This window comes from Haliotis cracherodii, unplaced genomic scaffold (genome assembly GCF_022045235.1).
Source record: "Haliotis cracherodii isolate W230 unplaced genomic scaffold, xgHalCrac1.p SCAF_9, whole genome shotgun sequence".
Classification (NCBI taxonomy): Eukaryota; Metazoa; Mollusca; class Gastropoda; order Lepetellida; family Haliotidae; genus Haliotis; species Haliotis cracherodii.
Genome location: NW_027266343.1, coordinates 34,955,563 through 34,978,048, shown reverse-complemented (window position 1 = coordinate 34,978,048; position 22,486 = coordinate 34,955,563). Strand labels below are relative to the sequence as shown.

The window sequence follows — 22,486 nt, the reverse complement described above, 5'->3', positions numbered from 1 at the left end:
TGGACAAATCTCGGTTTGAAGGTAAACTGCTTCGACAAAATTTGATTTGGTCATCTTGTCTTGATGTGGCAGTTACTGAGTGGCACACGGCGAGCCCGTGCAGACAGGCTAATGGTGAAGGGGATTATTGCCCAGCGATGGCTCACTTCAACACCAGTTCATCTTAGCATCGGCTTAACACAGGCTTCAGAAACACTTGAGAACCCTCATGGTCTGCGTTCGATGAGCTTTGATTATCTAATGGGGAAAATATTTACGTTGCTCTATGGTTTGACGGAGTTAGGTGGTTCTGGCCGGACGGTGCCACGTGCAGCACGAGCTTCTCGCGTGGTCGGGCTGCCAGAGGTGGCTATTTATGAAATTGTAACGTATTCCATAAAGGTTATTAAGATGGGGGTCGGTTGAAGTGATAATTTGTCCTGTTATCACAGAGCTGCGTCTAGGGATTCGTGACTAGGGAAGGTCGGCCCAGTTGCAGGAGTCGTGGTTCAGGATGACGCGTCGATAAAGCTAATCACACTACTTGGACTAATCCTTAACATGTGCTGTTGTTCAGCCATTGCTTAAGATCGGAATCATTTGTTAACGACAGAAGATTGGTTTAGTGGGTAAATCTGCTGATGAAGACGTTTATTTCTTCTCTTTTTAAAATGCACATTTAACACTGTCATCCAGAATACATGTCGAATAATGTTTTTCATAAGTTTAAATCAATGTCTGTACACTATGTATCATAGTCCAATACTTGGTTTTAACATAGACCTAATAATAATAATAATAATAATAATAATAATCTTTAAGTGGCATTTAGAACCCGCGTTATCATTACTGAAAGAATTAATTTAGTCAACCCTCTCTTCAATAATAATAATAATAATACATATATTCTTTAGCGTATTCAAGCCTAGCATATGGGAATATGTTGGTGCCCGAACCGACTTCACATACCGTTTTGTTCGGGTGACTCTCACACTAATATATAGAGCTATTCTAACCGTTAATTAGCGCACGTGACGACTAGATAGCCTGATTGACAAGCACTGACACATAATGCTCTCACTAGAAAGACCAGATCTTCTCAATTCAAAGGCAGAGGAAGATTTCTGTTGTTCGGGATCACATTACCTCCGTAATTGTCTTCTAAATTGTCCTCCACAGCCGAGAGAAAGACTAATTTCTTTATTGGGAGATATCTGCCGGCTGATTTGCGCTCGGAAGGATTTTATATGCTACCAAGACGAGTGATTTTATCACAAGCCGGCATCGAGAGTATCTCTCACTCTCCTGGACCTGGATTGAGAGTATTGGCGTTTGTTCATGTATTTAGAAGCATGCGGTTGTATTCTGTCACTGTTATAAATTCCAGCTTGTTCTAACATACGTTTTTGCCAATCTATTCTTCATCGGGAGTTCCTTTATAGAACGGCATTTCTATAATAACCTGGGCATGGTTTTGCATAGGCATGTTGTATGATGATATTCATATGGACATATTTGTACATACGCGGATTGACCACGTTAAATATCAAACAAGATATGTTGTTTATTTTGTTACGGGGATGATGAAGCCATATTTGTCAAAAGCCGTACATCCACACTTTCCCAAGTGTTGATGATGCAGAACAGAGGAATGTACCCAAATCATAATCACACATATGCTTTATCAAGTAGGTATATTAATTTATGACCTCCAAACGTTTCTTGTAGTCACTTAAAGAAACAATATAGCTCTGAAGATAGGATAAATATATTCATTTAAATGTTAAGTACCGAGGCCAGGCTGCAAAGGCTATCACACGACAACCTCCCGAGTTTAACAGACGAGCTCATTCCATCGTGGGATCGAACGCTGGGGTGAGACCCTTTTCTACGACCAATATGGCCTAAAATGTCGAATGAATTTATTGGCCAGACCAGATGCTTGTGAGGGAGATTGGCGTTTCTTTGTTAAGCTTGTCTTGGGCAGGAAAGTGGGAAAAATCGAGTCGGAAGCCGAGAGATGAATATTTCAAGACTAGAACTAGTAAGGGTGAATCTGTGGGAAGATGCTTCGTCTGCCAAAGGTTTGACAATTTATTGTCCGCCTGACGCGGTGTTGCCGTCAAGGAGAGATCACACTCACTGATGTTATTGAGCCTTGTCAGTGTGAAAAATAGCAAACGTGTTATATTGGAAAAGATAACCGTTATCTTCAGGCAAGATCCGGAAAGGAAAGTTTACATATTAAAGTATAATTCTCACGTTTTCTGTTCCTGTTGTATAACGTGTTAAAGAAATATCACGCTTGTTAGAGATCAATAATCTAAAGTTTACCGTGCGAATATGTATAGGGCGATTCATTGCCTTGTTGTGTAGGTATGTAAAACTCGGCAATACCCCCAACTAATATATCTCATTCGTTGTAGGAAAGCTCCATTTCAACATGACAGAAATAGATAAAAAGCATGTTTTTGAAAACTAAAGGGCGAGAAAATTATCGATCGTGGTTGCCTTGTTTTTAATTGTCTCGCCCAAAAGGTACCGTGTATCGATCGCAGAAAGTCCTTGCTTCATATGACAACAATAATATGCGGAAGAACAAAGATGCAATTGTTCTCTTTCCTGGTGATGCCAACTGCAATCGGGGACACAATGCTGGACCTAAAATTTCATTTATACACGATAAACCAAAATTTAGCCTATTTTTCTAGCGCGATGCTCCCGTTTGTTCGTGTAATTGGGGCTGGACAGCAAGCACAGTAAAACCATAGTTTAGCGATATAGCTCGCGTTAGGCCACTAAATTGCATTTCGGGGACATGGAAACAAAAATTTAGCGAGAAATCGACTGTGGGCATCCAACTGCTGAATGAAAGCAATGCGAATAAACAGACTAATACTCTATGCACATGACTGAATGGCGTATCATTCAACGATTGCAGAGCCGACAAGGATACTTCTTAATGGCGCTCGCTACATCATTCAATTAGAAGCCAATGTCGGTAAATATAAAGCACTTTCACAGTGAGATTTCAAGAGATATGCAATAACTGACAAATTAGATTTCATAAAGGGAAGACAGCTGGTAGACGGAGAACTGACTTTTACATTTCATTCTTGTATTCCTCCGGTTTACTGTTAGCGACATGACGTGTTTGTTCTCGAGCTTAATGTATTGAGTTCTGTTTCAAGCTTGAGACCGTTTACTGAGCTTTGATGAGATCTGGTCGGCGGGAAGGCTACGTGCAAAGATATTATCGATTAATTATGGCTTCTGTTAAACGGTTGGAATTTCGTTAATTTTGAAAGGATTGATGCTGAGAAAATTGAATGAAAAATAAATGCTGGCAATTACGAAAGACATTGGAAATTGTTTAATAACTATTGCAGGCAAATGTTGACATTCGTTATTAATGTTTTGCAAATATTCCGCTTAACACTTGTTTCATACATTAAAAATGAACACAATCTTGGGATGCATTTCAGTGTGATTTATGGGTGTTAAATATTATCTAAACTCGGGATCGTTTTAAAACAATTTGGACTTACACGATATACAAATAGTTATACTATGATGGAAGAAATACGCGCTTCCGTTGGAGAGGGATTTACCTTTTTATTAAATATATTCGAATCATATGGAGGAACGACAACTACAACAGACCTCACAAACAGCATGGCCCGGGGCATGAAACCAACCTTGTGTTAACTGAAATAAGTGAAAAAATATAAATAATATCAGAATGCCGGTGATATAATTTACAAAAAAAATCCTTTTTAAAAAAAGAAGGCACAACTAAGATATCAATAATATACACAATGTACACATTCAGATATAAGAACAATATTTACATTAAGTTAAATATCGGTAATCTCAACTGAAACAACGGAACCTAACGCGCGATATTCCTGACTTCGTTCCCCGGTTCTCAGAAAACCGTTTGATGTGAAAACGACGATAAGCTGTTTTCCTTAACGTACAGGGAGCGGAAGGTGGTTTCCATCGCCTTGTAACAAAAGGATATCAAATGTTAGCAACGCTCCTGCGAGGTAAGGAGTACAAACAGAGACAAGTGTCCAGGGTGTGTGAGGGACCAGGGGTGTCGGCTATGTTGTATACAGCCTAGGTATTCCGCTGTTGATTCAGCGGGGGAGAACGAGCAGAGCGATGTCAGGTCCACGGCTAACTTGCCAGACAGTCGTTTGGGGGAAATATACCAAAGTGATTTGGTGCTGTGAGAGACGTATCAGACATATTAGGTTAACACTGATTTTTTAAACAAAAACAAGAAAGATTAAATAATAATAATAATAATAATAATAATAATAATTATAATAATAATCGCAGTAAAATCAGTTATTTTGAATATCATTTTGTCCGGTCCTTACTGTCATGTCCAGTAATAGTAGTAGTAGTAGTAGTAGTAGTAGTGGTAGTAGTAGTAGGAGTAGTGGTAGTAGTAGTAGTGGTAGTAGTAATAGTAGCAGTTGTAGTGGTTAGCTGTTGTTGTTATGTGTATTTGTAGAACAATTCATTCTTACGTATGGAATTCCTCAGGGGAAATAACAGGAAATGCAATATTTGCATTATAAAATGATTATATATCATAAATGGCAATTTAACACGTAAGTTAACACGTGGTTATTATCTGGTATATTCAAAATAACAGTTTGATGTAGAAACGTGACAAATGACATTTGAAAATATATATCGGCTATAAAACCATTATTATAATTTCACAATTCAAATCATCCCAAAGTGGTCACATTCCACTGAGACTCGATGCCATGTTGTAAAGGTTAGACAGGTTTACTCAAGCATCGCGCTCAAACCAAGACATATCTCCAGGTAAATTGAATGCGACATTTCATCATTTTATTATTTGTATACTGGCGAGTTGTGTTGTGAAGATTATCACCCTTGAAGCCACTCATACCACCTTGTTGGGCATTGACCACCTTCCAGCATAACCATCGCCCTGTGCCTGTCCCCGCTCCCAGAGATACGGTGTTAGAAATCAATCTATCCCGCCCTCCCATGGGAACTAGTGCCATTTTTGGGTAAAGTCCCTGCACTTATTGTATATGTGCATCTCCCGTATAGCTATTATTTATTTATGACGCAGATCGATAGTGGATTATTGCCAGTGCCGTATGGCCTGGCGTCAGTTGACAACGTGGCCATACATAGTATAATTTCGTTCGGGAAGGAAGCGCACGACTGACTTTTTCCACGTCAAATTAATGTTCCTGATGAATTTTGATGGCTTTGCATGTGTAAGGTAATCAGGTAATTTTGACAATCCTTTCTGAAAGACCAAAACCAATTTCCGCTGATTATTAAAAGTGGCCATGTCACTCATAGATATTAATATTCTAATGTTTTGGCTGGTAACGCTATATAAAGGTACCCCGTCAACAATGGACATTGTTTCCAAAGAAAACATTCCGTGGAATTCATGACATCATTGCGCCTTTGTGTTCAGTGCGTTGGTGATTGTCCTTACCTGCCAATATTGGAATTTCTCAAGATTGGGCAAGACCATGGATTTCCATCAATTCTTCGTAATCTATTAATCTGAATAATCAATTCAATCGTTGATGAGCATGAAATTTTAAACAATTTCTAATAGACTTACAACATAAAATAATAAGAAGTATTATTATTTTCTCAAAAGGTTCAGGTTCGCTTAACTATGTGTAGTGCGTGGTTTGCGTGCAATCCGCTCCCCTTATCTTTAGCCGGCGCGCTTTTAAGTTGTTGGTTCTTATCTCCCGGTGCTCTTGCAATCACATTCCACTGATTAAATTTTGATAGATAGAATGTAGAAGAAGATAATCGGTGTATTTACAAACACTTTGCATAGAGCTCAGGGCATTACTTTGTCTCTTGAGGCCGCTTCAACAACAAGCGAATGAATGTGCAATTGAACAAGCAAACTCGCGCGCTGATCAGATTAGCCAATCAAATGCGTCCCCACAGGGGCCCTTACTGTAATGAGGACAAAATGCTATTGAATAGTGTGCTTTAGTGTGTGATAACTTTATCCGCAAGTCCTCAGAGTCCCAGGGCCCAATTCCCTGAGTTTCTGGTCGCTCCTGATACCTCATGGACAATACCGTGTTGGTTTCTCCTAAGTAAAAGCGATACACTGTTTGAAAAGCGCCGGGCACTCTGGTCTGCCAACCTCTACAGCGACCCTGCTTCCATCGATCCAACTTTTCGTATTACCCGAGCAGTAATATATTGTTTCTCCACACATGACGGAAGCAATTGCTAACACGCCAGAAACGTATTCATTTCTCGGTTAAAACAGTGTCAGCTTAAAGAAATAGGCTTCCCAGGGAGATGGCAACGCCGTCACAACGTGACCCGGGTAGCCCCTAATTAGGAAGGTATGGAGGCATGGTGATACCTGCTGGTATGACACCAACACCGCTGTTTGTTTATCAACTTCTCAAGTTGCCCGTTTGATACAAGATCATGTCCCTGTCACAGCCTTTATAAAGTGAACCACACACGCTTTGATTAGATACACAAGCAGAACCATGGGTCCCCTTCTTTCTTGACATGGAACTACCGCCTCACGGAATCGTTTCACCGGCCATTCGAGACTCCTGACTCTTAACACCTTAAAGTGTCAAGTTGTTAAATAAAAACAACCTTGGATCTTTTTTGTTTAGTTCACTGTGGGTTCAGTCCCTTTGACACCGCCTGTACCGACCCCCCTCCCCCCTCACATCATAGACCCCCACGTTACCTCACAAACCAACACTAAATTCTTCAAATTTGATGGCCGTCTGTAGACGGCTTTAATTTGCTCTTATTTCCGGTGCCAAGCAAGAGGTCAGGGAATTCGGCCTATTTTCCACTTCATCAGGGATAGTAGCTGATTAATTCATTAATTCGACTAATTTGCTGGTTTGCAATCAGAACGTCTTGGTCGTCAATATGGACGCAGCGAGGGCATCTTCTCTAGCCACGACACTTGAAGACATTAAGCGCAAGGAGATGCAAGCGCTTTTACTGCCAAGAAGATTCAAGACCATAACTGTAAATTATCCAGTCTCCCGTCCCTAGCTCTCATTCTCGCCTCTGCAAAGTGTTTCTTTTATGTGAAAATTCAGTGGAACAATCACTCACACCATCTGCCTAGTCTTCGGCTAGCAGACACTTAAAAACACTCCGAAAATAAATGACACATCCATATTAAACTTGGAGAATACATCCTCTGAAGTCGTTAACGAATACAAAAGACCCCCGTTGACGGGGAATTCCAAAGGTTTATATACATAATTCAATATTCCCTTACATAATCGTCGTTTCGGGTTTGTAATGCCAAGGCGTATGTATTTACAATATCGAATTAACGTATATGACTAAACTTTTAAATGGAGGTTTCTATCTCGTTCTCCCGCCAGACATCTCACATTTCGCTGTCTGTGCGATAGGTCCCAGTAGTGTTGGACCTCCTCTTGTCACGCGTCTAAGCTCCTAGAGTCATAGCGGGAAATCGTTTAAAACTATTGATACTCCGCTTGGCTTTAAAGCAGTCTTGTTGACCAAGATGTGTTTAAATTGCTGGTTTTGTATTGTCTGCCGCAACGGCATTGCATTAAGACCACTTTAGATGCTGCACGCGCGGACAATCTCAATTTTCACCTCGACATCGGCCACCTGAAGACGTCTTAGGCAATTACACAGCCGAACGCCCAAAGTGATAGCTCTCTCGACTTGTTCGCCCAGCCCCGTTCGGTAAATCACCGGCTCTCAAACGACTTATTTGTGCTACTTAAGCCCCGCCCCCGGGGACTCTGTTCTATCTACTGTAGAGACCACGGGAAGAAGAATTATATCTTTGCCATTCCCAAGAGCTGTTATTACAACAATATTATGTGGCAGTAATTTGTTATCGCCGCTCCGCCGCGCGTACTCAAGAGACCAGTAACATGATTCCTTCTCGCCGTACAGTGAGAATTGGGACCAATTTTACAGGGACAAGGAGGTTTAGACTTCCTAAGACATCGCAAATTAGTTAAACGCAACAGATTTCTTTCGATTTTTCTGTTTGTTGACGAAATTTGCATTTTTCATGGTGCTTTTGTCGAAAATGAGGATAACCCTTAATGACATGACTTCCGGGACGGTAAACAGGATGGTTTTAATACCGCTGAGCGCCGTTACCACATTTATCAAATTGCCGAACAATATTGTGTATTTTCACACCTAGCAAATTATTCATGGGATCGCGGATGCATGGACTGTCATTTAAAATCAATTACACAATGGCAGCTTATAGTAAATAGCTTTCGTCGCTTCGATCGGACTGTCAGTGGCATTAACGCGAATACAGCACGATTTCAATGTTACCGAGATGACTTGGAAGCGAATATGCAGATAGCGAGAATCGATATCAGTATTAACAATCGCGACGTTTCATACCAGGATATAATAAAATTTATACACTCGCTACCATTATAATGATGAGACTTTGTCCAATAATTATATTATGTACATCCTCGCCGTGTTGTCTATTTCAACTGACAGACCTGTCACTCAGTGTTTTATGACAACACCAGTCCTTTGTAACCCAAGGCTGAGAGTGATTGTCATATGGTCCTCGCTGATTAAGCCGTATTTCAAATTACGATATTAGCTGGTGATGCTAGTGTCCACTCAGGCGTGTCTGTGCGGATAGAAGTTATGGCGGGAGCGTATGAACAAACGCCAGCATGAAATGTGTTTGATGTAGGCTGACAGTTTGTATATTTCTCTCGCGTGCGACTAACGATTTATTTCCGAGTTTATGAATTCCAGTTGGTGTCCGCTACTCTGTTAACAATTCGGGTATTATCATCAGCACCATCCATTTTCATTTCCATTTGCTAATTGCAATCTTAATTCCGCGACAATAAATTCGTGAATGCGATATCGAATTTTGTATTAAATTTTACCATATCCCGACATGCGCCATATTGTTTGGCCGGGTGCACTTTGTTGGTGAGACACCCTGTGACATTCTGAACTTTAAAACAATGCAGCAGAAACGTTGAGACTGATCATTGCCATCATAATAATGATAATAAAAGCATTTCGAGGCTTGTTGAACGTATCTCCTGTCTGGCGGGTAGTCTGGAAAACTATAGCACAATAATGATGTTAGTCTGCTATCAACAAATGATTAGGCTGTTATGATGGCGATGGTGATGAATATTTATTTTTAAATTTACAGGTCGGTTTAGTATTATGTACGGACATGCCTTACATGGTAACTACAACTACTACTACTACTACTACTACTACTACTACTACTACTGACAAAATGAAAACTAAATGAGATGTGGAAAACCAACTATTTCTAATCGACTACTACTACTACTACTACTACTACTACTACTACTACTACTACTACTACTGACAAAATGAAAACTAAATGAGATGTGGAGACCAACTACCTCTAATCGAAAACTACTACTACTACTACTTACAACTACTACTACTACAATATCCCTTTTTTAAATAGTTATATTAAAAGTATTCTTGATATTGCTACCTCTATTGTTTACACGACAGTCCTCCTTTCCCTTTCAGAAGACATGTATGGTATGCGTCCTAGCTTGCAGATACTTAGATGAAGTGTTATATTATCGACCAACTAAAGTCGCTACATGGACAGTTTTCACCCTGCGTCTGTCGACTTGTGTGTGGAGAGTTTAAGCTCACAGTCTCGTGTTTTCATTCACTACACTGGAAGTAGCAGGGACAGTTTGGCGATTAATAATTCACCGATAACAGAGGTGTGACCTGAGTTATAAAAAAACGTGCCTCTTAACGTATTTGCCAGTTGCAATTCCTAGCAGCCAATTTCCTGCACTACATTTCGCTTGACGTTAACACCGTTATTAGGCTGGGAAACAAAGGGACCGTCGCAGCCATCTCTAGTCTGTTTCACGGTCAATTACAAGCGATAAAAGAACATTTTAATTGATATAATACATTAATATTCCAGGAAAAATGTCTTTCCTCCTTGCGCAGTGACATATCATGCACACTGTCTCCCGATAAGCATCCAATAGCGGAAATGAAAGTTCATAGCAACGATGCTAAGGCTATCTAACGCGCACTCTATCGTAACGCTGCGAAATAAGCCTGCTAGAAGACAGGATGTGTCTTCCTTAGTTAACCTAGCCTCCTGTCCCCCGCCCCGAACGCTAGTCCCGGTGATTGAAGTTCCTGGGCACCCCTTTCTGCCACTTCATCTTTTCCCCATCCTAACACACATGAATGTCGGGAAAGCGCTTGATCTCAGAGAATCAAATTAATGCATCTGTAGAATGGCGCTGCAATGGGCAAGGAACGGTCTGGCAAATCTCCTTCCAGGCTTCGCTATTGTTGATAATATTGACCAGCGTTCTGATAAGAGCCTTATTAAATATGACCCCGACATTTGTAACATAAGTCATTCTCTCAGCTCGAGCCCGCTGATACTGAAGTCAGGGGTCCCCCATTTGAATAGAATCCCGCAAATTAGCCCATTTTCGATGTTTCTGCCTCAGCAAAGACGCTTCCCATATGGCGAACCCTTTCCCCCGAGAAGACATCGCACTGATGTGTTGGCTCTGTCAGACAATTTGATACATGCTCCGTATTTTACGTCCAAATTTCGTGAATCATACCGAAATTACTGTATATTATGAGAATACTTTAATCTTTTGAAGACTGATTATTTGTCTGGTATTATACGTGTATGTCACCATATGCTTAAAGTTGTAACATAATCGTCCCGTATGTGTGGGACAACCTCTGATGATTTATGCTAACAGGTTTTGCATTTACGTTGAAAAGCGTAATAGTTTGTGTGTAGAATGTATTCCTGTTTCAAGTGGTTAATGTGCAACAAGGGACCAATTTGTCTGCGACTCCGCGGGGGTGGGGTTGAATCCCCGGGGGTGGAGCAAATGTTGTGTCAGCTATCTCCTACCCTGCTGCGAGTCAATTGATTTGTTGATAAGATCACACTCCTTGAAGTAACAAATCTGCTTGTTATACCACCCCCTGATTGTCTTGTATATATCACGACGAGCTTGTCCCCCCTGCGTTTACCAGCCGCCATTGTGCAATCCCTCTGCGGGGTACCCCCCAACTTTACACGTAATGTAATACCCAAACCTGCTACTTACACGTCCTCACCTGTTTACGCTAATCACGACACGAGAACACTTAACAAGCAGATGGATGCCAGCAATTAGAGCGTTTAACTGACCCCCAAACCCTCGCTGACCACCCGGCCCATCCCTAGGGGGCAAGCGTTACTCAATTCTTTAACAATGGTGTCTTTGATTCCGTCACACTGGGAGCAAGGATTTCTTGATGCAAATCCGGCATCAACCTGGCCAATACGTCCGAGTTAGATAAATTCTCTTTAAATGTATTATTTAGAGCCAATTTGTTTGCGACACTGCCTAAAACCATCGATAAACAACTGTGAATTCTTAATTACATTACGTCGTTTAGCTGAGTGGGTCTATAATTAAAGACAAAGTGACACTTATCTGGAGTTGATCTCTCTTTCAGTGTGATTTGGATTCTTATCATGTTAATTACTCGAAGATTTGAAACGTTTTTAATTCAATTTTCTGTAGTTAGTTTATGCACAGGTGTTTTGAATTCAAAGGTCTCCTCTGGTAATTAAACGATTTTGCAAACAAAATGTGTACGCGTTCTTTGAAATCTAAACAAACATTCGTGTTTAGTGGATGGGAAAGCCTTTTAGTCATGCCCGGATGTAAGGCATCATTAGTCGGTCAGACTGCGGACAAACCGGAGTTTTCACGCCGCTCTTCTTTCCACAAACAAATTAATAGGTGACTAAAAGCTTTATACGCACGTTTCACTGGTCTGGGTAAATACGCAGATTTGATGTGAGGTTTGAAACACATATCTAAAATATTCAAAGCGTTCTAAAACCTTTCTTTTCAGAATTAAATAATTTGTAAAACAAAAATCAAAATTCAATAAACGCAATCTCCATATAAAACAACGAAGAAAGTAATTACTTTTTTTATTCATTATGTATTTCTTCGTCCTTAATGACAGAAATAGGACTTGTCTTTCTCTGACAATATTTCTCATTGTTAACGTTCATATTTTATGCTTATTGAAATCAGTGCGTCGCCAAAGTGGAACTTATACAGTGTAAAGCGCAACAATAGGACCACGGGGTGTGAATGTACGGGCAATCCTCAGGAGATTGACAACAACAATTAGGTGTAAACAAGCCTCCTGCAACACTCCACCTTGCAGCTTGTATATATATATTTGTTGATTAACCATTGTAATTAACAACCAGGGAATGTCCCCCGAGGCTCGTGAACAGCCGTGAATTATTCATGGCCTTGTACGATGAACGTTAAAGAGCGGTACTGTGTACACGAAATTCAAATGCAAATATGTGTAAGGAATCCATAAAGGAATTAATCTTAGATGCTTTTAGAAATGGAACACAATCTGTAAAAATACAAAAACGGCGATACAAGCAGAATAATTAAAAATAGTTTCATTGTGTTAAAATTGAGGTAAACAGTATTGTGATGATATATACCGCACTCATAATTATAGTCACCGACTAAGACGCGTAAGGACTGACAATAATCATGAACGTGGAAACAAAATTCAAGTGTAATTAGAGCCGCGTCTCTTCCATATTTATTGTAAACCAGTAAACTTTTTCTGCACAACAAACAGTTTTCGGTATTGTTGTTATTCAGTTTTAAAAACATAAATATCAAATCATAAAGAAAATATTATTCTGATACATTCTTGGCCATGACAATGTTTACTGTTACATTTTACCGTTAGATGTGACGTAGTCTATTGTATGTGAAGGGTGTGTTGATGGTGCTGACTGCTGACTCGTTGTTTGATGGGGGATGACAGCTACCACAACCTGTACAACTTCCACGTGTAATCAAATCCATCTAATGTGGAAATAACAAACTGCTTAGGGCATTGGGGATTTGAATATGTGGAAAAAATGGCAACTTGTGCAGCGAATTCCCCTGTGCCTTGGGACCGCTAAACGGTTGTCGGATGATGTTGTGTTGGTTAGGCAACAAGTTACACCGTGTTTCGTGACTGTGTGTTTACATTACCTACACCACGCATATATAGCATGTAGACATGCCATATTTACGACAATGCCATCCCTGAGCCTACAGTTCATAACGAAGAAACTAAACCAGGCCATATTGAGGGGTTTGACACTCTATACCTTAATAGCATCAGCTTTGAAACACGATCCATTCCACAACCAAGACTCATTGCAAATCCTTGTAACATTTAAAAAACCTTTCAGTGTCGATGGGGCGGATTTATATCAAGCAGGATTGGTGGTTGAATTTGATGGCAATCACTAGCGGTAGCCTTGTGTTGATGGTGCCCGTAATGCGCAGATCAAAGCCGATTCGCTTCTTCATTAAATATTTACGATGATTTTTCATCAATTAATCATATCTCATCAAAATTGCGAACCCTTTGGCGCGTACCGACAAACACTGGACTACAATCGCTGCTCTAATGACAGAGTAGCTACTAGGATACATTATCCATCAATCCAATCCGAAACGCATGGCTACTCTCGTGTCGATGGCCAAGGGAACTTTATCTTGTAAAAACCCTCCGCCACGAGTTGATGTGTTTACTCTATGTGAAATAGTTACTCCGTTGATTACATGTTAACCCGAATGATGGTTTCACCTCGGTGTCTCCTGCAGTGAAATCCGATCCTTTATTAATCCTTCGTTAAGCCCCCATAAACCAAGACCAGCTTATGCCATTTAGTATTTAAAACAGGATCACCTTTCAAATATGCAAATTTGCCACTTTTATACCAGGGTGAATTCAATCCAAGTAAACATTTGCACAATGTAAATCTCAAGTTTGGAGTGTAAAACCCCCTTCATTTCCCATCCCCCTGACACCAATGCTGTGACGGCACGCCGTTGTCTGTCGCTATAATAGAGCAGTGATCAATTTGCTTGTGTCGCTCTCAAGAGACAAGTTAGAATATTTTCCCAAACAAAAGCATCCGAGGCAGTATATAGCTTCAGTCGCATCGTATCTCCTGCCACGGGGTGAATGGAACACGCTCTCATCCGTCTGGAACAAAACTTGACTTTTTGAGACGAATTCTTACTGGTACAAATTTGGAAAGTTATGTTTCTTGATAAAGGATATATATTTCTTCGCGGGATGTCGTTCCAGTTTGGGGTAGGTTACCATACGGAAGAGCATCTTGTTATTTCAATATTATATACACGGGTGTCTGTTATCAAGTAATTTCAAATTTTATTTCTTTTATTTTCAGATTTTTCTTGAAGTTTTTCATGAAGTGCAACCAGAACTGCCTGAAGAACGCTGGAAACCCACGCGACATGAGACGATTCCAGGTAAGCCAAAATGTTTAATTTCTAATAGAAAAATCTCCATTTCTTTTACATTTACATTTTATATAACACATATACCATCATTCATTGTGTAACCATGGTTACGATGTTGTACTAAAGCAGTGACAGCATATGTGACTCCTTAGTGACGTAGTCATGGTAACGATTCACATAGTGATATAGAATGACGTCACTATATTTTGGGTAGGAAGCAACTGGCATGAGGTACCAAACATATATATGTTATTTGCATTGCTTGGGGAACATAATGTTGGAGTGTATGCGCGATCTGTTATTCACCTCTGCTTTGCACAACTGAGTACTGTTGTTTATTTCAACAAGGGCTGGTAGACCAAATCAATATTTCGTTCACAATCCACAAAATGAAATTTATATTCTATTTCACAGATCTTAAGTTTGTTCGTGAGAACATTAGTTGATATTTGTATTGGTGGAGGGAACATGTGAGTGACGTCAGCAGTGTATAAACCATTACGCGATTGCTTTCCAAATCACGTAGATCCAAATTAAATTCAGGAAATACATTTGACAGTTGGATGAAATCAGTACGTTTCGTTTACACACTCTGCATTGTTTGCAAACATTAAGTAGAAGCATACATAGTTGAAACATGACCAGCTAGAAAAAAGGAAACCCGGTAGCTGGACGGACGTATAAAATATTCATTGTCTAGCGAATACGCGATAGTTTATAACTGTCGAACCAGGCTTTGAGGGGCAATAGCTTCATTATAGCGCTTCGTGATTAACTCCCTTTATTGTTGCTGGAAGGAAATGGCGTTTGGGAGGGTTATAGCCTTGTAATTTATATTTGTGCAACTTGTGTTGGGGACACGCTCGTAATTTTCCGATCATTGACAACACACAATAGTCAAGCGAGTTTGTTTGGCCATGGTAACTGTTAACATCCAGATTCTAATGCCGCACCGGGAAAAAAAAGGAATTGGCTGAAACCAATTGGTTCGTGAGTCAAAGCGTCCATGTTTGTAAAGTTTATAAAGCAAGGCGTAATGTGCGGGGATCGATTATCTGAGGGAATCTGCTTTGCAATGATCATCCCTTCATTGTCAATTGAGTTCAGCTCATCTATAGCATGGAACAAATCCACAGTGTTTTAGATCTAGTCCCGTTTTTAACAAACACTATCATCCTGTCAATCACTTGATGTTTACGGGGTTGCTGTGGAAATGAAAGTGCAGGGACCTAGGAGAGTGGTATTAAATGGGGGACGTGAACCGCTGTAAAAACTTCATTAACTAAAACACTTCGAAAATGAGGACGAGCCCGACTGGGCAAAGCTTGACTGAACAGACTGAATCAGGATTTAAACATCTTGACGCGGCTTAAAACAACGCATCGGATGTTTAGGTCCGGGTCGATAGATTTGAACCCAGACAACATGACGCAGCAAACAACATTAAAAAAATATTCTGCCTTTGTTCACAGAATTAAATTTGCTTTAACACGCCATTATGGGAAAGTTTTATGAACATTGTTTGAAAACCATTACAGAAATTAGTTCAATTTTGGTATGGTGAATGCCCATTTAGCATTTGATACAAGTCCGTTGTTAATTCGTGATGATATCATTTTACGTCGCTTATTTGATATTATTACAACATCAGAATATGTGTAACTGTTATAATTATTAGAGCTGTTATGAATACCCCTAGTTCTATCATAACTAGTAGGAATAGCAGTAGTAGTAGTAGCAGTAGTAGTAGCAACAGCAACAGCAGTAGTAGTAGTTGTAATAGTAGTTGTAGAAGTAGTCGTAGGGAGTAGTTTTAACAGCAACAGCATCAGTAGTAGTAGTAGTAGTAGTAGTAGTAGGACGTAGTAGCAACAACATCAGTAGTAGTAGTAGTAGTAGTAGTAGTAGTAGTAGTATACCGCTGAAGCTGTAGTAGTTGGAATTACAGTAGACGTAGTTGTATGGATAGAATGCGTAGTAAAGGTCGTTGTAGAATTAGTTGTATCCGTACTAGTGTCAAGGTGCTACGTAGCAACGTATTCGTGCATACGGCTGGGATGCTATTAACCTCAAAACTATTGCTACTTATATAAACAAATCTTGTCATATAGCGTGTCCATATCTGTATACACGAATTTCTTTATTTTCAGGTGTCTGTTTGTACAAATGTTGCGATAGATGGCCCACTGTTAGCTGTGTCAGATAATATGTTTGTACACAATAACTCCAAACACGGACGGAGGGCTCGGCGTTTGGACCCGACTGAAGGGGGTAAGACGATAACATGTATACATAATTTCATTCATTCAATTACAAGGTTATTCAAATAAAAATTAAACTTTGCCAGATGTTAATTTTCAAATTGTATTCATTTATTAAGTAATTTCTATTTAACGGGTGTGTGGGATTACTGTTTGTTTGACATCAAATACTTAAAGTAAACACAAATAGAACATGTTAATCGATATGTGTTAGTACAGATGTGATAAACGGAAGACATTTAAAGAAAGCATTTAAATTTATGAATCTGTTATATCACCTGGAAACAAATGTACCCTTTCATTCACATTTTCAAATATCACTTTAAGGCAATAAATGAAAGTTAATCCTGTAAAGTAAAAATATAATCATGCTTCATAATTCTTAAACAAGTTCACAAACTCGGATTTATGAGAGGAAAACCAATTAACATTAAACAGTCTGTTCATGCTCAATTACTATGCATTTATCGAGCATTATAACACAAAAAATCCCAATAGATGTCATTCAAATTCCTATTAAGAAATCAAAATGTAGTTCCGCTGCATAGGCTTACAAGCTTGGCGGAAGAGGTGTTGACTAAAGGCTGATTGCAACTCCCACCTGACCAATTACAACCCCGGAAATCAATACGCCGCAACAAAGTAGTCCGGCACCTTGCACGGCTAATTTCCTTGGTATGGGGTATTACAGTAGGGAATCTAGATCCAATAAACTAATGAGGTATTCGTAATCAGTCACCTGTTAGGGCTCGCTCTTCTGTCTACAAGTAGTCATACATATATTTAAATGGCGGCAAGGCAGACAGATCCATAACCTTCACACCTATGCCACTGTTTCGTACAAAATACAGGGAGTAAATTCTTCACCTCTGTTGAAAAGGGACCGTTTGTGAGGAATATATCTGGATTATTTGTCACGACGGTGGTTTATAATTGATTTTGATTGATATTGGCAAGGCTCACCTTGCATACTAAGTATTATATTATTCAACAAGATATTGGTCGTGCTAATGATAATGGGTTTTTTCGCGTCTGGAAATACTGCTACTTCCACTTCAAGGCAAGAAAGTACAAAGAAGAAGCTTTTCCCTGTTGAAATTTGTTAACAATGCAGCACAAAATAGAAATAAAGCCGATGGTAATCTTACTTTTCCATCTAAGAATATCGAGCCGTGAAATCAGTTGCTTTGCATTTTGTCCCTCGATTTGAAATTAAAATCATTATTAGGAACTTAAAGCACTGATTATAGAAACTTAATTTATTCTTACGTCATTTTAAATAACATCTCCAGCGCTTGCGATGCATAAAGGGGCATTAATATCACTAAAACTTTAATTTATCATTATACCGTTGGGTGAGCAAAATGGGGTGAAAAATAATATCAAGAACCGTTAAGATGGCGGGTCATCGCTCCATGGGCCTTTTCCAATCGTTTGAGGAACATTAAGGGATTTTATCTAACGTGCAACTATATCGGAGGGAGTTAAAGGACTTAACGCCGAACGTGCACATGATGTAACGGCTATGTGTAGTAGAATTTAAAGGGAATAATTTCATTTCGTCAGCAATTATTACTGCCCCGGAGATTCTTCTAGATGCGCTCATATTACAGTTTACAATTACAAGCGTATCGAAGATTACCGCTTTAATTAGAATGACAATAACACGTGATTCAGCCGAGACTGGGCTCCAGCTGTCCAAAATCAGATTCTAGCGTCCCATCTGCTTCTGGTTTCCTTGCGCATCTGGGGTCTGGGACGGTGACTACACGTCGCTGACGCACGCGACATCAGACAGGGACCTTGGCACAGGGACTACGTTATTGAAAGGAAGGGGTATACCAGGTAGCATGGACAATCCTTCTGATTACATCAACACTCCAGGAAATCGAATTGACAAAAACGTAGCAAACGGGGCTAACCGTTTTTGACAAAAAAATGAATAGCGGAATCGATTATAATTGCATAGAGGTTTTTGACACAAAAATACTGTTTGACACTTATTGTTTAAAGGAGCCTCGGGAATTTCCCTTCTGTTCATCCACATTCGAACACTTTGTGGGTATACTTACAAAAGGTCAAGGTCAGTGCTCAGACGAGATTGACAGCAAACGACAAGTCTCATGACTGGGAGATTGCCGGGAAATGTCGCATGCTCGTCTCAGACTCTGCTTCAGTCTCCTCTGCTCGCCTGTGAAGAGCGGGGCTAAGTTTTCATTAAATTTGCAACTATCTAATTAGCCAGTCCGAGTCGGCCATCTGGCCGAGTATTTTCACCTTGTCCTTTACTTCCGACATTTTTTCTGGTAGTTCCTGTTATTTTAAATGTGCCTTGTTGTTGGGAGAAAAAATGCAGCGTCTAAATGAATACCGTTTGTTAAGTTTCCAACTGACGCCTGGAAATTGGCGCAAATGAAAGTAAGATCAGAAGAAGTGCTTCGGTCGTGAGAGGAAACAGGTTACAACTGCCATGACGTCATTTGATTAACAAATTTTGTTAACAGTCGCCGACAACCATGTTTTTAAAATATCTTATCGCGGCTGTATTTTTTCAAACACAATTAAAGTTCACTTATCACAAGTTGATTGATCTAGTGGCCTAGAAAACAACTTCTGTTGCCTTTGGTGGGAGACCCCCCTGTATGGAGAATATTTGCACTTATGCGATTTTCAGCAAAACTGCTTTTGATTTCGAACCTCAATCCCCGGAGATGCGCAGGTCTTTGTGTTCCATTGTAACCACACCGCCACATTCCATTCGAATATAAACCGTGCTAACAACAAAATACCCCGGCATGGTGTCTTATAACAGTCCCGCACGGAATGTGAATCCCTTATTCACCAATAGAGATACTTCCCGTGTATTCTCTGCGGGCCTACCGTCGGTTTCTCCGTGTGTGTACAAACAACCAATGGAATAGCTCGTAGACCAAAAACATAAGCGTGCTTGTCTTCTCCCACGTCCGCGCGTTGAGTCTACTTGGTGTGTTAAAAATGTTGGCAACATATTGAATTACAATTACATTTTCTGACTTATGTTTGGATTCATTCGCATGAAATTAATATGTCAGTAGGAACAAAATTGACAAAAGATTAGTAATTTGTCGCACGTGCACTTTACCCCCATCGGCGTTGCGTGCCTCTCTGCGTGGGGTCCAGGGGGACACAAAGTGGTGTTCGTTCTTTGATGGTTCATCCCAAGCATCATTGCTGGAATTATTTCATACAGAGCCGAGTACAGTCTCACCGTTATCAAAAGCTGTTTCATAATTGTTAGAGCTCGTTTGTCGCGCCAGTGTTTAAACCGATTCACACCATCTCCCTAAGTCGGTGGGTCACACAAGTGCGTTTGATTCCTCGCGGATAAGTACACAATTAATGAATGAGTATAAAAGCCTGACAGTCGACCACAATATTAATTACTCGCCATTAGCATCATGACCCAAACTGAACGACACAACGATAATTGCTGGAACAAATAAGTCAGTTTACCGTTTTTTAAACAAAGAAAAAACAAGCGATATATGTTATTAAATCAATAATTTCAATACCCCCAATGATTAAAGGCTATTTCTAATTAACCTGAAAATACTGAATGGTTGGAACTAATATGGCTACAATATCATACCATGTTTGATTGCTATCGTGGTTTGTGTACAAGTCTAAGTAAATACATACCACTGAAACTAATTAAGAAATGTTTTGAATGCTTTATGTACGGCATGCTATCTTATGTTTCAATTACGATAGATGTTTATTATTTAAGCACCGTGAAAATACCTAACCACGTTGTATATTATGCACGTATTATCTGTATTTTTACATTTTTGCAGTTAAAGGCATTTTTTGTTTTGCAGTTGTAATGACACGTTTATTTTGTTTTGCATATTGCATTGTTTGCCTTTAAATCATGTTTTCATGTAGAAGTTTCAAATGATATAAAATTCGGTGAAATCGAATTTGAATTTAGTGTTGATCGCATCGTAAAAGTATTTTGATAGACAAAATGATGAACTTTTCAATCGGAAGTTAAGTTTAATCTTTGAAACTTCTACAAAAACTAAAATGGTTCAAGGAAACATTTAACAATTTAAATGAAGGTTTTGTCCGAAAGTGAAAAAAAAGCTTTATATTCTTTCGTAACATGGATTTTCCTTGAGCCATTCGAACACTTTGCACATGATTAAAAGACAGTAACAGTAAATGGTCAAATACTGACCTGTCCACTTTCTGTGCATTGACAGACATGTCCAGTGGCTATGGTCAAATTCCTCATGTATTTTGGGGCAAAGTGGAAGTATCCTCCAGAAATGAACTTGGGCGTAAGTGAATTTAAATACTTAGAAATACTCTTACATCTTTTCCAAATGCAGTAACAGCTACAGACCAGTATTAACATCCCTCAAGCATGCCTATAATTATGTGCAACGAGCCAGCAGCTGATGTTTCGTTCATTCACCTTTATCGACTTTCTGTAGCTCAGCTTGCTTTCTTTCTTCAATATGTCTTGTCATGCATGCTTTAAAGTCATATATTTCCCTCTGCTCTGTTGTATATACTGTCATTTCAAATGGAATTTTGTTGTGAGATCATCTTTTCTGCGTACGCTCTCTACCAGAATGCATTGTGTGCATGCAAAAGTTTAAAAAATAAAACCAAATAAACAATTAATGTTAAAAACGTCAATAAGTATCCATATGTTTCTGATTTTGTATCTTTATCAATAATTTCGTTATGATTTGGTTTAAGATAATAAAATTTGATTTGTGCTGAAAATTCTAAAATAGATTGGTAGTAGTATTTATCCATAGGTTTTCTATTTCCAGCCACTCCGTGTATCAAGGCTATATGTCCGAGCGAGGGTTGGACGACCGGGGGAACGACAGTCATCATCATCGGTGACAACTTCTTCGACGGATTACAAGTCGTGTTTGGAACTATGCTTGTTTGGAGTGAGGTGATTACTTTAAATTCTACATTATTCCGTCTGTTTAAAAGATGTGACCGTCTCCGTGGTCTAGTGGATAGAGCTTCTGCTGTGAGAGCGTAAGGTCGGTGGTTCGATCCCGGAGCGCGTCTAAAGACGTAAAAGATGGTAATTGTTGTTACCCTGCCTGTAGCACGGCATTAAGGGGATAAAACAAGGACTGGTTGGCTCGAAGTCAGTATATAGTATATATGTTAAACTGCATGCTATCTCAGTAGACGAGCGGTGTAAAATCGGCATCAGGCCGGACGAGCGCACGCACACACTTACACACACACACACACACACACACACACACACACACACAAACACACACACACAGAGATGACAACTCGAAGCGACATTAAACCCCTTTTCACCTCACATATGAGACATTGGTGGTTATTGCATATAATTAAAACAATGGCCTTATTTATCATAATTGTGATACGGGAATCGAAACGCCTGTAAAAACACCAAGGGCACTTTGTTTAATTTACAAGACTTGATAGCCACCGACTCTAAAGTGTCCCCCAGTTTAGTCTTGACTCGTGAGACTCGTCCTACAATCAATACTAACAACTGTTAACTACAGGTAACCTCTTTTGCGGCAACCATCGCACTTCATAGTGAGGATGCCACTTTAAAATATTTTCTAATGACAAGCATAAACCTTGACCTACATCGCTGTCTTTTTTTGGGTAGTACCACGCCCTAGTTATGTTTTCCATGGACACGCATATCCCAGACAAGTACGTTTGCAGTTTTCCCACCATCTTGCCTGGAGAGCTTTCTTGCTTAACAAATCACTAACAATTTTTCGACCACAGCATATTTTTCAT

General features: G+C 39.7%; 1 protein-coding gene across 7 annotated transcripts in view; it reads left to right on the top strand.

Moving 5' to 3' along the window:
• The window catches only part of LOC139452289 (transcription factor COE1-like), a 48,984-nt gene that overhangs the window by 10,556 nt on the left and 15,942 nt on the right, over positions 1-22,486 (top strand). For 5 of the 7 annotated variants that reach the window (XM_071233704.1, XM_071233705.1, XM_071233703.1 and 2 more), the window contains exons 7-10: positions 14,345-14,426; positions 16,568-16,688; positions 20,923-21,000; positions 21,505-21,635. In XM_071233704.1, coding sequence (XP_071089805.1) covers positions 14,345-14,426; positions 16,568-16,688; positions 20,923-21,000; positions 21,505-21,635 — 412 coding nt within the window. Of the gene's footprint in view, positions 1-14,344; positions 14,427-16,567; positions 16,689-20,922; positions 21,001-21,489; positions 21,636-22,486 lie in introns of all 7 variants that reach the window. The other 2 variants (XM_071233702.1, XM_071233701.1) reach the window with 2 other exon arrangements.